Below are 13,907 nucleotides of genomic sequence, written 5' to 3'. Positions count from 1 at the left end.
ACAAAACTCTCCAGTAAATTCAGTTTCCCTCTGTACACCTATTTTCTTCACCTTGCCTCAATCTGCCTCTACTCAGGGACTCTTCCTACCTGGGGATCAAGAACAACTTTGACTTTCGTCGCTTCCTGCAGTTTGCCAGGGTGTGTGAGGTTGAAGACAAAGACTGCAAAGAAGGAAAAAGGAAAACTATCTGCACCAGAGACAAGGTGCTGACACACTTGAGCTTGTAAACAGATAATTGAAAGCAAACTGATAATGTTGTTATTTATGACTAAACTACAGTCCTAACCTCAACAGAAGGAAGACCATATGTACCACTTGTTCTATACAAGACACTGTCTCCACAAAAGAGCCTGTCAGCATAGAGTAAGCCAAATCATACAAGAAATGTAAGTGTCTACCTTCAGAAGTTAGTACTCCAAATATAAGATTGGTCTCCTTCTGTTTTCGATTATTCAATCTGCATCATGATTCACTATCTCATCAGTAATAATATATTTGATATGAACATACAGGATTGCAGAGGCTTTTTTGAAAGCAGATGATCACATTCAGATTGAAGGATCAGGAGGGAGGATGTTCACTCTCTCTACAGCCTTTAAGAACATGGAGGCCTACACAAAGCTCACAGGTGTGTAGATTTAAATGTGTGCTGTTAGCTCATGTTCAACATTGAAGCCAATTCAGACTACAGGAGTATCAAGACATTGTTTAAATAATGCACTACACCCAACAATCTGAAAAGGAAATTGTGTGTAGGCACTTGGTCGGTTTTGATGTTTGGCCAAGGACAAGGTTATCTGGTAGTTTGAGGAGTTCACAAATCCAGTCTCAAACATCCTGAACAACTGGCTGTCCTGATCATTTGAACTTGTTTGATATTTAGGATGTTTATTTATGAAGTAACAGAAATATGACATATTTCAACACTTTTTGGAAACAAACTTTGTTAGATGCTGCTTTCTGTCAGATGGCTCTGTTCCTAGGTCATTTACAGTTATGCTACTTTATCCATTTTTTTTATCGTGCATTTGTTAAAGATAAATAAACCACATCCTGTTAATTTACTTGTGATTACTTATAAATTAACATGCCATGTCTTACAATTTATTGCGTGTGTTTAAATTAAATTCACTAATTTTTGTGTGTGTTATTATCATTTGTTTGCTTGTTACTCTGTTACTCTTTTAGACAACGTGTTTGAGGAAATACTGAAGTCTTCCTGCTCAGAGCTAGAAAAGGCAAGAGAGATTCTGCAAAACATCATCTCTCGAAAGAGCTACAAGTTTGTTGGTGAGACAAAGCCAAAGGACCCCATCCAGGATTGGGAAGTAAGTCTGTGTGTTCTTGTGTTTCATTACATTTATAACACATGATCTAATGCACTGTTATCACAAAGCTGGATAATGTGCTCATTTTCAGTTAATAGAATATGTACACATCACATTATTTACTGTCTCCAGCATTTTATCTTGCCCGTGTTGTTATTACATTTAACATGAACAGCAACACTATTGAACAGTTCTCTTTTTGAAATGGATAGCAGCTTGAAATGTCTTACAATACAAAATCCCTCTGTCAACTAATGCTGCATGATATTGGGGAAACTGCAATAACCTTTGAGGTTCATACAATTATAATTTGTATTATCATTTGGGCCTTCAATTCTATTTTCTTTTTCAAATAAAAACCCCTTATATGTTCAAAGTTACTTTTAATTTGCATCAAGAGCCCTGTGACAGTAAAGAACAGTTCATCGTCACACACTGCATGTGATCCCTTCAACTCTACATCTTATGTGCACATAGACTCTGCCTGCACAGAAGTCACTTCTCTTTGTGATCAGGAAGAGGATCAGACAGACTGATATTGTAGATCAGTCATGGAAAGAGAGAAACTGAAGGCTTTTTGCTTTTTCAAAAGCAAAAACAACAAAAAATGGCATGAAATGACGCATTTCAGGACATATGATTGATATTATATATTCTGTAATGTTATCATAGCACTTGTACACATACGCAAAAATGATGCTTAAATCATACCATGCAGCCCTACAGTCAAAAATATCTACACTAAGTTGGTGCAGTTTTTTGAGTGAATGTGAAATGAATTCCAAGTTGCTTACATTGTCAACTTAAAATGCAAAAAACCTTTTCTATCCTTTCGCACTCTTCTCAACGTTTCTGCTCCATTTTCAAGAGCCTGATTCCTAGCTGGAAAAAAGGACTGGCTGAGGGAGAAAGAAACCTGACACCAAAGGACTTTGAAATCCTGGTGAGTTTTTTTGACTTTCTTTCATTTCACCTTTTTGTAAAATCTTGGGTTTTGCAGATTTTTTGATTTGTAAGATGTTGCAAAATTTGTTACTGCAGACATACTTTTACTCTCAACCTTCATTTTAGGTCATTGAAATGGACTATGGCATGGACGACAAGGACCCTATCCAACATGTTCATTTCTACAGCAAATCTGAGCTTGACAAGGCAAAGCTAATGCCCGAAGAAAAGGTAAGAACTAAATATTGATTAAAACATTTTTTATCGCAATATTTCTTCTGTTTATTGGGCTCCATTGTTTACACCCGTGAACAGCTGGTTGCGCTGTGCCAGCCTCGGTTACATCCAGCCAAAAGACCGGATATCCCGGCAGAACTACGGAGGAAGAGAAGGGGATGCAGAGCCGGAGTGAAGTGCCGGGAAAAGAAAAGACGGTACAAACCATCCGTGCCGTCTTTAATTATGGGGAATGTAAGATCTCTCCCTAATAAGATGGAGGAGCTGACGGCGCTCACCCGGCTTCAGAGGGAGTACCGAGAGTGTAGCATCATGCAGTTCACGGAGACATGGCTGAATGAACTCACTCCGGACACGCTCGTGACTTTGGACGGCTTCCAACTCGTCAGAGCGGACCGGAGCGCGAGGGAGAGCGGTAAGAAGAAAGGCGGGGGAATAGCGATGTATGTGAATGAGCGGTGGTGTAACTCTGGGCACATCACCGTTAAAGAACAGCGCTGCACTAAGGATGTGGAGCTGCTGGCTGTAAGCATTCGGCCATATTACCTGCCGAGGGAGTTTTCACACGTCATCGCGGTGACTGTTTACATCCCCCCCCTCGGCAGACGCTGCTGCAGCCTGTGAACTCATCCACAGTGTAGTGTCTCAGCTACAGACATCACACCCCCAGTCTCTTACTCTCATCTCAGGAGACTTTAACCACGTTTCCCTGTCTGCCACTCTCCCTACTTTCACTCAGTATGTTGACTGCCATACTAGGGACAATAAAACTTTGGACTTACTGTATGCAAACACCAAGGCTGCATACAGATCATCACCCCTCCCCCCTCTGGGCCGCTCAGACCACAACCTGGTGAGACTGCAGCCCATTTACATACCTATGGTGAAAAAACAACCCCCCACAACCAGGTATGTGAAGAAGTGGTCTAAGGAGGCCACTGAGGCGCTGCAGGACTGCTTCGACACCACTGACTGGGAGGTGCTGTGCAGCCCACATGGGGAGGACATCGACGGTTTAACCCACTGCATCACAGATTACATAAACTTCTGTGTTGAGAACACTGTACCCACCAAAAAAATACAGTGTTTCTCCAACAACAAACCCTGGGTGACCCCTGAGCTGAAAACCCTGCTCAATTAAAAGAGAAGGGTTTTTAGATCTGGAGATAGAGAGGAGCTGAGGAGGGTGCAAAAGGATAGCTCAAGATTAAAATCAAGGAATTGAAAGCCAGCTATCGGGAAAAGATGGAGGAAGATTTACAACATAAAAATGCAAGAGAAGTCTGGAGGGGCCTGAATAACATCTCAGGTCACAGCAGAAGGCGTGGGAGGGGCCCTGAAGCAGGAGACAGGGAGTGGGCAAATGAACTGAATCTGTTCTTCAATAGATTTGATTCTGCTCCCAACCCCACCCCCACCCACCAGAGCGCAGACCAGCCCGCTTCTCCATCTGAGTACCCTGAGTACCCTGCCACCCCCCTCAACAGCCCTCTCCTTCTCCTCCTCCTCCTCAGACGACCCCCCAACAACCCCCTCCTCTTCTTCATCCTCCTCCTCCGACGGCCTCTCCATAACAGCTGATCAGGTGAGAAGCCAGCTGAGGAAGATCAAGGCGAGGAAGGCCACAGGTCCCGACGGCATCAGCTCCAGACTCCTGAAGGACTGTGCAGACCAGCTCTGTGAGGTCCTTCTGCACATCTTCAACCTGAGCCTGAGACTGGAGAGGGTACCGACTCTGTGGAAGACTTCCTGCGTGGTGCCAGTCCCAAAGACATCTCACCTCAGGGAGCCTAACCACTTCAGACCTGTGCCCTCACCTCTCACCTGATGAAGACCATGGAGAGGATCGTCCTCAACAACCTCCGCCCCCTGATGACTTCAAATCTGGATCCTCTGCAGTTCGCCTACCAGCCGAACATCGGGGCGGATGACGCCGTCATCTACCTGCTGCAGAGATCCTGGACTCACCTGTAGAACACCGGCAGCACTGTGAGGGTCATGTTCTTTGACTTCTCCAGTGCCTTCATCACCATCCAGCCTGCACTGCTCAGGGGGAAGCTAGAGAGGGCGGGAGTGGACTGTCACCTGGCTGCATGGACAACGGACTACCTCACCAACAGACCACAGTACGTGAGGCTTCAGGACTGTGAGTCTGACATGGTGGTCTGCAGTACAGGGGCCCCGCAGGGGACAGTTCTCTCCCCTTTTCTCTTCACCCTGTACACCTGACATCCATCATGGACAACCCCTCTCACCCCTTGCATGACACTGTGGGGGCCCTGAGCAGCTCCTTCAGCAGCAGACTGAGACACCCACCCTGCAAGACAGAGCGCTACCGCAGGTCGTTCATCCCATCTGCAGTCAGACTGTTTAATCAGACTCTTTAACAACATCACCACCTCATGCTACACACTGTGTGAGTGTTTTTTTAAGAGCAATCCCTTAATTACTGTGTAATTTTAAATTATTGTATATTTTATTTTATTTAAATGATGTAAATATGTTTGATTTGATTTTAACGTCTAGTTTCATTTTTAATAAGTATATTCCCGTCCCCTGTTTTCTGGAGCTGCTGTAATGCACAAATTTCCCCCACAGGGGATCAATAAAGTTTATCTTTCTCTTTATCTTTAAATTATTTGTAAGGCAGCTTATGTCACCACAACTCTCAAATTAAAGCTGCTGTCCTTCTTTACAGGGATCCAGGATTCACACAACGTGCTTTTCTGAGCAGCTGATCAGGGTCTTCTGTAAGGAGATTGATGACGAGAGTGTGGAGGCTGCCAAAAAGCACTTTAAACAGTGGTACTATGATTTTCTAATCCTTTGATAATAGTTGAATCTTAAGATGTTAAAGGATACAATACATATCGACTAACTTGCTGTTGATTGAACATAAAACATCAAATATAAATTCAGACCAGTTGACTTGGCTAAAGTAAATAGAAAACAGTCAACATTGAGTACAGTTTATTTAACATGGTTGAACATGTGATCTACAGTCTCAAACAGACTTTTTTTGAATGGGTGTGTATGTGGCTTCCAGTGTTTCTCTAGCCAGCTTCAGGTGGGGTCTCCCCAAGAAAATGTTAAGCACCAAACATTTCTTTTCCTGCATTCTCATCCTGATTTTGTCTCGTTTAAAGAAATGGAATAAAGATGTGCGCATGAGAGAGAGAGAGAGAGAGAGAGAGAGCGTAAAACCAGATATGCCTTGCTGATGGAAATAATTGATGGACCTCAGCCCCTTGTTTTGTCTCGCAGAATTTATGAAACCTTGCCAACAGTTTGCTAGTCCGTAGCCACGCTTTACAAGTCCATTGTACTGATTAGCAGACATCATTTGATTTTTTTTAACTGAGCCTTCATGGGCTCTGTGCAACACAACAAAACTCACTCTTTAAAGAGTTGATCTAGCATCTCAGTTATTACAACAGGTGAGCATGATGTGAAGGCCTGTTATCAAGATTCAGCAAAACCAAGAGAGAGCATCATCACATCGGCAGCAAGCAGCTTCACAAACATAATAAAACTAAGTCATGAGAAGCTTCAGTTTTGACATGTCAGGAGGGCTGGACCTCAGGTGCATTAACAGGAGGGAGGAACAAACAGCAGCCCTCTTTTTGTCTCTCTCTCTCTCTCGTGCGGACGGCAATTTTATGAATAATTAAAACATATAGTTTTAAAATATAGGCTACTTGGGCAGCTATACATGTACCTGGGTAGCCCGAGTATTGTCTGTGTGGGAAATACTGACGCGAGTGCAGCGTAAGTGCAGTTTGTGAAGGAAAAAGGAGCAAGAGAATCGGCATCACGCAGACATGACATCGCAACTATGTGAGAATCGAGACTGGGATTCTTTCTGACCTGAGGGATCTTTTTTTGTTTTGTTGTGCTTCAGTTTGCACATGTCTTGGCTCCAAAAGAAGTCACCGGCACAAAATGTTGGCCGGTATTTTGTCTTTGCTCTTTATACAACAGACCAAAACTCATTGTCCATATTAATATATGCAGTTTGTGGTTTTATGACATTGAAAGGCTGTTTTAATATATGAGCATTAGAATGGAGCAATGAGCAGGGAGGGAATGATTGCATTGAACTTCAGGATACTGTTGCCTTTTCTTTGCTTTTATATGATTTTGATCCCTTTTTTGATGCCAAATTAATGTTGGTGTCTTCAAACTTTTGTATTTTAGTACCAAAAGACAAAAACGTTGAAAATATTTTTTTTTACTTAAGATTTTAAAAAACTGAAAATCCTCACCAGTAAGATGATGGATCTGCATGATGAGTGCATTGTTTTGCTTTAAAATAAGTTGAATGAGAGATCGTTTGTTAAATAGAATCATTTCTGCCTCAAACATTAGCTGTGCTCAGCCTTCAGTCTTCCTTTCAGGTTAAGGTGCTGGTTAAGCTCTACTCTAATTCTGCAAAACATTGTCTCTGGAAATATCTACAAGTTTGTTGGTGAGAGAAAGCCAGCGGACCCCATCGAGGATTGGGAAGTAAGTCTGTGTTCTTGTGTTTCATTACATTTATAACACATGATCTAATCACCTTAACCTAGTTATTGAAAAGGTTGTTGCTGAACAACTGGTAGCCCATCTTAATATTGAAAATCTACTGCACCCTATGCAATTTGGGTTTCGAGCAAACCATTCCACTGAAACGGCATGTTGCTACTTCCTTGAAGTCATTAAAGGTAGCCTTGATAAAGGAGGGGTGGTGGGTGCTGTATTTCTTGACCTGCGCAAGGCTTTCGATACAGTTAATCATTCAGTACACATCTCCAAATTGTCTAAATTTAAACTCTCTGCTAACGTTGTTAATTGGATTCAGTCTTACCTACTTGGTCGCTCCCAGTGCGTACGGATAAATGATAAAATATCATCACTAAAAGCCTGCGTTATGGGAGTGCCACAAGGTTCCATCTTAGGACCGTTGTTGTTTAGTGCATACATCAATGATCTCCCATCTGTGTGTGATGATGTGGGGACCTTGATGTATGCAGACGACACGGTCCTATATGCATGTGGGAAAGACCCTGAACAAGTAGCTGCCAAACTGTCATTAGCAATGGAACAAGTCATAGAATGGTTACGTTATTCATACGTTACGTTAATACTGACAAAACTGTGGTCATGTATTTTGTAAATAAACACAAAAATATGTTTTTTCCAAATATTATTGTAGGTGGGCAAATGATAAAAAAGGTTGATGAGTTGGGTTGATACTTGATACTTGGGTGTTACACTAGACCACAACCTTACTTTTAAAAGTCATATTAAAAAGATGTGCCATAAAGTTAAATATAACATAGCCAACTTTAGACATATCAGGAACTCACTTACAGTCGAAGCGTCTAAAATGTATTTGAATGCTATGATTTTTTCTTACTTTCATTACTGTATATCATGTTGGTCCCAAGCAAACAAGACTGTCTTAAAACCCATAAGGTCACTTCATAAACAAGCCCTTAAAACTCTGGACAGGAAACCACAACAGTATCATCATTGTGATATTCTTGATAAATATAAAATTCTGAGCTTTGACCATTTAATTTTTTATACCGATGTCCGCTTAGTGTACAAAATAATCCATGATGCTGCTCCCCCACCATTGAAAAGCTTTGTGAAACTTCGCTCTGAGCTGATAAGCAGATCTTCAACGTCTGCCTCTAATGGAGATTGCAGTGTTCCTAAACGTGGCTCCGCTTTAGCACAATCAGTTTTTTCTTTTAAAGCCGTTAAGGAATGGAATAGTCTTCCAACTAGTCTTAAACTTTGCACAAACTTCTGCACTTTCACCCGGGAAGTCAAAAAATGGATTTTAAGGAACCAGCCTTGTCAGCATTAATGTGTCATCTCGACAACCTTTTAGATCTCTCAGGGAAACTATAATGTTTTAATATCTGTAAATTGTTCTATGTCTTTCTTCTCTCGTGTGCGTGCGTGTGTGCGTGCGTGCGTGCGAGTGTGTCTGGTTGATTTGTATTTTGCTGTTGCCATCATCTGCCCAGGGACAACAGATGGAACTTAGCTAGCTAGCTAAATCTGGTACAAAGCATCTCTTCTCTTCTGAGACTAATGTTTTTTTTTTTGTACACTAACCCTGATTCAAATAAACGGTTAAATAAATAATGCACTGTTATCACAAAGCTGGATAATGTGCTCATTTTTAGTTAATAGAATAAGTACACATCACATTATTTACTGTCTCCAGCATTTTATCTTGCGCGTAATATTACATTTAACATGAACAGCAGCACTATTGAACAGTTCTCTTTTTGAAATGTAATGTGAATTGGATAGCAGCTTGAAATGTCTTACAATACAAAATCCCTCAGTCAACTAATGCTGCATGATATTGGGGAAACTGCGTTTTCTTTTCATGTTCATACTATTACAATTTTTATTATTATTTGGGTCTTCAAGTTTATTTTCTTTTACAAATAAGAACCCCTTATACATTCAAAGCTACATTTAATTTGCATCAAGAGCCCTGTGACATTAACTTCTAAGCAAAGAACAGTTCATCTTCATACACTGCATGTGATCCCTTCACTCTCTCTCCCTCTACACTTTATGTGCTCATGGACTAACACACGTCCTGGGATATTACCATGGCACTTGTACACATAGCAAAATGAATGCTTAGATCATACCATGCAGCCCTACAGTCAAATGCATTTACACTAAGTTGGTGCAGTTTTTTGAGTGAATGTGAATTGAATTCCAAGTTGCTTACATTGTCAACTTAAAATGCAAAAAAACTTGAATCTATATCCTTTTCCACTGTTGTAATTTTTTTCTGATTCCTTGTCAAGAGCCGGATTTCTGGCTGGAAAGAAGGATTGGCTCAACCCCTCCCTGACGAGGAAGAAAGCAACCTGAAACCAGAGGACTTTGAAATCCTGGTGAGTTTTTTTTACTTTCTTTCGTCTCAGTTTTGCTGATTCTTTGATTTGTAAGATGTTGCAGAATTTGTTATGGCACACATTTTACTCTCGACCTTCTTTTTAGGTCATTAACATGGACTACGGCATGAAAGACGAAAACAACAAAAATGTCAGAACTAATTATTGATTAAAACAATTTTTTTATCGCAATCATTCAATATTTCTTCTGTTTATTATTTGTAAGGCAGCTTATGTCACCATAACTCTCAAATTAAAGCTGCTGCCATTCTTTACAGGCATCCAGGATTGGCACAACGTGCTTTTCTGAGCAGCTGATCAGGGTCTTCTGTAAGAAGACTGATAGAAAGAGTGTGAAGGCTGCAAAAAAGCACTTTGAACAGTGGTACAATGATTTTCCAATCCTTAGATAATAGTTGAATATTAAGATGTTAAAGGATACAATATGAACTAACTTGCTGTTGATTAAACATAAAACCAGTTGACTTGGCTGAAGTAAATAGAAAACAGTCCACATTGAGTACAGTTTATTTAATATGGTTGAACATGTGATCTACAATCTGCTGAGTGTGGAAAACATTAGCTGTGCTAGCATCCTCAGGCTTCGGTCTTCCTTTCAGGTTAACGTATGCTTACCTGTGCTGGTGAAGCTCTACTCTAATAGATTTGATACTTTAACTTAACAAAATACTGCCAAAGTGAGCAACACTCCAACATGTTATTGGTCCTTTGTCCTGGTTTGCATCCAGGTTAGACAGCAAGTCTAGACAGTCAGTCAGGTTTCTGTACTGAAACAATTTTACTGACCTGTATTGGAACCGTGCAGGACTCTGGTTTGGGGCCCTCAGGTTAAGAGAGGTAAGCAACAGCAGCATGGGAGTGAAACCAAAAGATTAACCAACCCTCTGGTTTCTTCAACTTTCACTCAGGAGCAAAAATCAGCTTTTAAATTTGAAAATTTGAAAGTAAAAATGATTGACAATTATTGTGATAATTATATCGACTGATATGACATTTTGATAACATTTTTTTAGCCCAAGCCTATAAGCTACGGGTCTTATTGTGAATAACGTGTATCCTTCATTAAAAGAAAAACGGACATGTTAAAAAAAAAATCCCTCTTCATACAGTGTGTGCTGATTGAGACATGAGATAATCAGACCAATTTGTTTTTTTGAATCGGGCTGTAAACATGTTTATTTCTGTTGTAAAAATTGGCTTTTTTGAATGGGTGTGTATGTGACATATTAATATATGCAGTTAGTGGTTTTATTACATTGAAAGGCTGTTTTGATATATGAGCATTAGAATGGAACAATGAGCAGGGAGGGAATGATTGCATAGTGAAACAGAGCTTCAGGATTCTTTTTTTTTGCATATATATGAGTTTGATCTTTTTTTGATGCTAAATTAGCATTGGTGTCGTCAAACTTTTGTATTTTCCTACCAACGGACAAAAACTTTGAAATAATGTATTTTATTACTTGAGATTTAAAAAAACTGAAAGTTCTCACCAGTGAGATGATGGATCTGCATGATGAGTACATCGTTTATCTTTAAAATAAGTTGAATGTTAGATCGTTTGTTAAATAGAATCATTTGTTCTTCAGTTTATCTCTCACTAGGTTTACTCTATACTGCTTTCTTTAAACAGATGTACTTTTGTGTCTTTATTAACATGCAGGAAGTTCGAGAAGAAGCCGCATCTGCTTGGACCTGAAAGTAATTAAAAGACCATGGAAATGACTCAACAACATGAATAACACAGAATTGTTTCTTATTCAGACTCAGGACTCTTTCTAGCTTTTATCATATACATGTTGTATTGTTGTTTTAAATTGTTGACTCCCTTCTGCATCTGCATAAGTTCCAACAACATACAACATGATTTTATTGAGGACAAAGATAAATCATAATATATAATAATATAAACTGATACATAGACACACATGACACTGGATACATTACTTACACAGCTAGCAGCTGTATGGCTGTTGAATACCATTTAGGTAAAGAAAGCCATTATTGAAATCCAACAATTATTGTCTCAAACTGAATATATAAACTGCATGTTTCTGAATTGATTCAGCTTTTGGTCACATTTATGCTTCTTTGTAGGTTGTGAATTATTTTTGGTCGGGGAAAGATGTAAAGCACTCCCAACATGTGTAATGGAGTGAATATTTCACTTGTGGTTTTATTTAGGGATTTATAATACTCAGTGGTGTTTTAGTTTTGATGTTAATCATTTGAAGATTGAGGACATGAGATTAGATTATTTGTCTTTGAGTGGTGTTTAATGAGAGATGATCATGAGTGATGTTTTGTTGACTGGTATTATCTTATATTACTTTGTATCTGCAGCATTTATTATCACAATACAATTTTAATCTGTTTTAAAATGAGTCTTATTTTGGGCATGTTTTATAATGTGCTCTTCTTTTGAGTTTATGATTCTTACTTTAAAAACTGGAACTTGTGAAAACCTTTATTTGCATCTAAAAACTTGAAATTCGAAGTGAAAAATATCTTTTAAACGTATCCATCAACTACCTTTCTTCAATGGATGATGAATGTGTTTAAATGTATGACACACTTTAAGTTAAGCTATAATTGTTTGACGATTGGTTCTTACATAAAGCATCTATGAGAACCTTTCAAGTGTATTCCTGTTGTGATGGGTTCATATCTGATAAAATCTGCATGTATTCAAAATAAACATCAGAGAAAATCCTGAGTTCAACATTGTGTAATCTATCAAACCATATGCATCTATATATATATGTATATATATACACTGTATATATCACCTGTGGTACAAATCTAATTGCAGTTCAAAGTCCTTTACAAAGTAGCGGAAAAATGACTGACAACAGGTAGTTTGTAAAATATAACAGCAATAAGAAATGAAATCAGCACAATGATTGATAAATATAAATACTAAAAACCTAAAATCAAACACTAAAATGTAAATTTAAAAGTAGAGATGAATAATATTGATTAAAATATAGTAAATTAAAAGCCTTAAAATGATTAAGTCATATAGAAAAGCCAGACTGAATAAATGAGTTTTTTAAATTGTTTTTAAAAATCTCAATATTCTCTGATCCTCTGAAGTCTGTTCCAAAGTCTCAGAGCAGCTAAACGCAGAATCACAAAAGGTTTTTGTTCTGCTCTGTGGAACAACTGAAAGAAGAACCATAGAAGAACAAGAAGACCTGAGGGGTCGTCCTGGTTCATAAACTAAAATCAACTCTGAAAAGTTAATCTGGTGGGAGGCCAAGTGCTTTAGACAATAATAAAATCAATATGAAGACAAAGAGGCAGCCAGTGTCAAGACTTTCAACGATAGATAAAATAGTTTAATGGGAGTTGTGTGTGTAATTGGCAAAGTCCTTAACATTCATTCATTCAATCAAATTCATTTAATCTGTTCTTTAGATGTATGTTTACTGCCCTCACATGCTTCACAGGTTGAGTTAATGTCGACATTGCCTATTTAAACACATCATGTTAAGTTTATTTGTAGGACACAGTAATCATCAACTTACATCATTTGCTCATTTGCATCAACAGAAACAGTGTGTGGAGTTTGGATCACATGCTTTCTATCTGACTTAAGCAGAGTTCAGTTGAGATTATGGAATGTTATGAGAAAAAAAATAGGCTAATTAATGAATAAAAAACAAATAAAATGAAAAAAATGTAGCATCATTTATGGAGGTTCACATTGGTAACTCCTCATGCACAGAAAAAAATAGATGGCTAAATCTAGATCCAATGTGTTACACTGACCTGCTAAAGAGAACAACAGAAACCTTGATGTGAGTGTAAAATGGACTTTTCACCTTACTTCATTCTTATTTTGTTGATATATTATGAATTATTTCCAATACAACACATGTATTAATGATAGTTTAAAAAACAATTTTAAAAACTTAATTGAAATTATTCTGATTGGATTGACAATATTTATCAAGATCTGTAATATTTCCTATTTGTCATCAGCTAAAATCATTCACAACATCTACAAAGAGGATCAACTTTTGAAACAGCATCAGATCCTGTGTACAAACATGTGAACTCAGAGTTTGCGTTCCTTTGTCCTTATGTTAGGTTCATTTGCTTTATGTTGATTTGTGTTTTTTTTTGACTACTGATTTGTGATTTTGTGAATATGGCAAAATAAGTAGCCTAAAAAAGTACCAGATATTACAGTTTTAGTACATCATCACTTTGACTTCATCAAATCAATAGTTATACTAACATGAGCTGACATTTGTCATTTAAGTTTGATCTGTGTTGCTGCACAGAGAATCAGTTTGACTTTGACATCCTTCTTTCAGTTTAAAACAAAACTAAAGCCTCAGCAGAAATTAGATGATAAAAATTGATATTTATAAGCCCTATAAAGATACCTGACCTGGGAATAAAGTCATATCTTTGTGATGAAATTAAGAAAACCAACTCTTTATGG

The 13,907-nt window shown here is 38.5% G+C and overlaps 1 protein-coding gene across 4 annotated transcripts; it reads left to right on the top strand.

Moving 5' to 3' along the window:
* The first annotated feature begins 19 nt into the window (after window positions 1-19).
* On the top strand, window positions 20-12,173 carry LOC109976052 (deoxynucleoside triphosphate triphosphohydrolase SAMHD1-like). 4 transcript variants are annotated; one of them, XM_065952221.1, is made up of 12 exons: window positions 20-206; window positions 298-389; window positions 516-631; window positions 1,192-1,331; window positions 2,200-2,274; window positions 2,403-2,507; window positions 5,212-5,318; window positions 6,911-7,019; window positions 9,341-9,430; window positions 9,537-9,581; window positions 9,709-9,815; window positions 11,115-12,173. In XM_065952221.1, exons 2-12 carry the CDS (start codon window positions 310-312, stop codon window positions 11,158-11,160), a joined length of 1,020 nt encoding a protein of 339 aa, XP_065808293.1. In that variant the 5' UTR covers window positions 20-206; window positions 298-309; the 3' UTR covers window positions 11,161-12,173. The 4 variants fall into 4 exon arrangements, 2 of the variants coding, with proteins under 2 accessions (XP_065808293.1, XP_065808296.1); XM_065952224.1 differs by lacking the exons at window positions 9,537-9,581; window positions 9,709-9,815 and having other exon boundaries at window positions 26-206; XR_010665565.1 differs by lacking the exons at window positions 9,341-9,430; window positions 9,537-9,581; window positions 9,709-9,815; window positions 11,115-12,173 and adding an exon at window positions 2,592-4,854 and having other exon boundaries at window positions 73-206; window positions 6,911-6,942.
* The last annotated feature ends 1,734 nt before the right edge of the window (window positions 12,174-13,907 follow it).

This window comes from Labrus bergylta, chromosome 2 (genome assembly GCF_963930695.1).
Source record: "Labrus bergylta chromosome 2, fLabBer1.1, whole genome shotgun sequence".
Taxonomy (NCBI): Eukaryota; Metazoa; Chordata; class Actinopteri; order Labriformes; family Labridae; genus Labrus; species Labrus bergylta.
Note: the sequence above shows the minus strand (reverse complement) of the source record. Positions and strands in the feature narration are given on the sequence as shown.

Coding starts and splice junctions, on each gene's coding strand:
- LOC109976052 (XM_065952221.1), top strand. CDS start 310: ATGTACCACTTGTTCTATACAAGACACTGTCTCCACAAAAGAGCCTGT. Junction 5,319..6,910: donor AAAAAGCACTTTAAACAGTG/GTACTATGATTT, acceptor TCTTCCTTTCAG/GTTAAGGTGCTGGTTAAGCT. Junction 7,020..9,340: donor ACCCCATCGAGGATTGGGAA/GTAAGTCTGTGT, acceptor TTCCTTGTCAAG/AGCCGGATTTCTGGCTGGAA.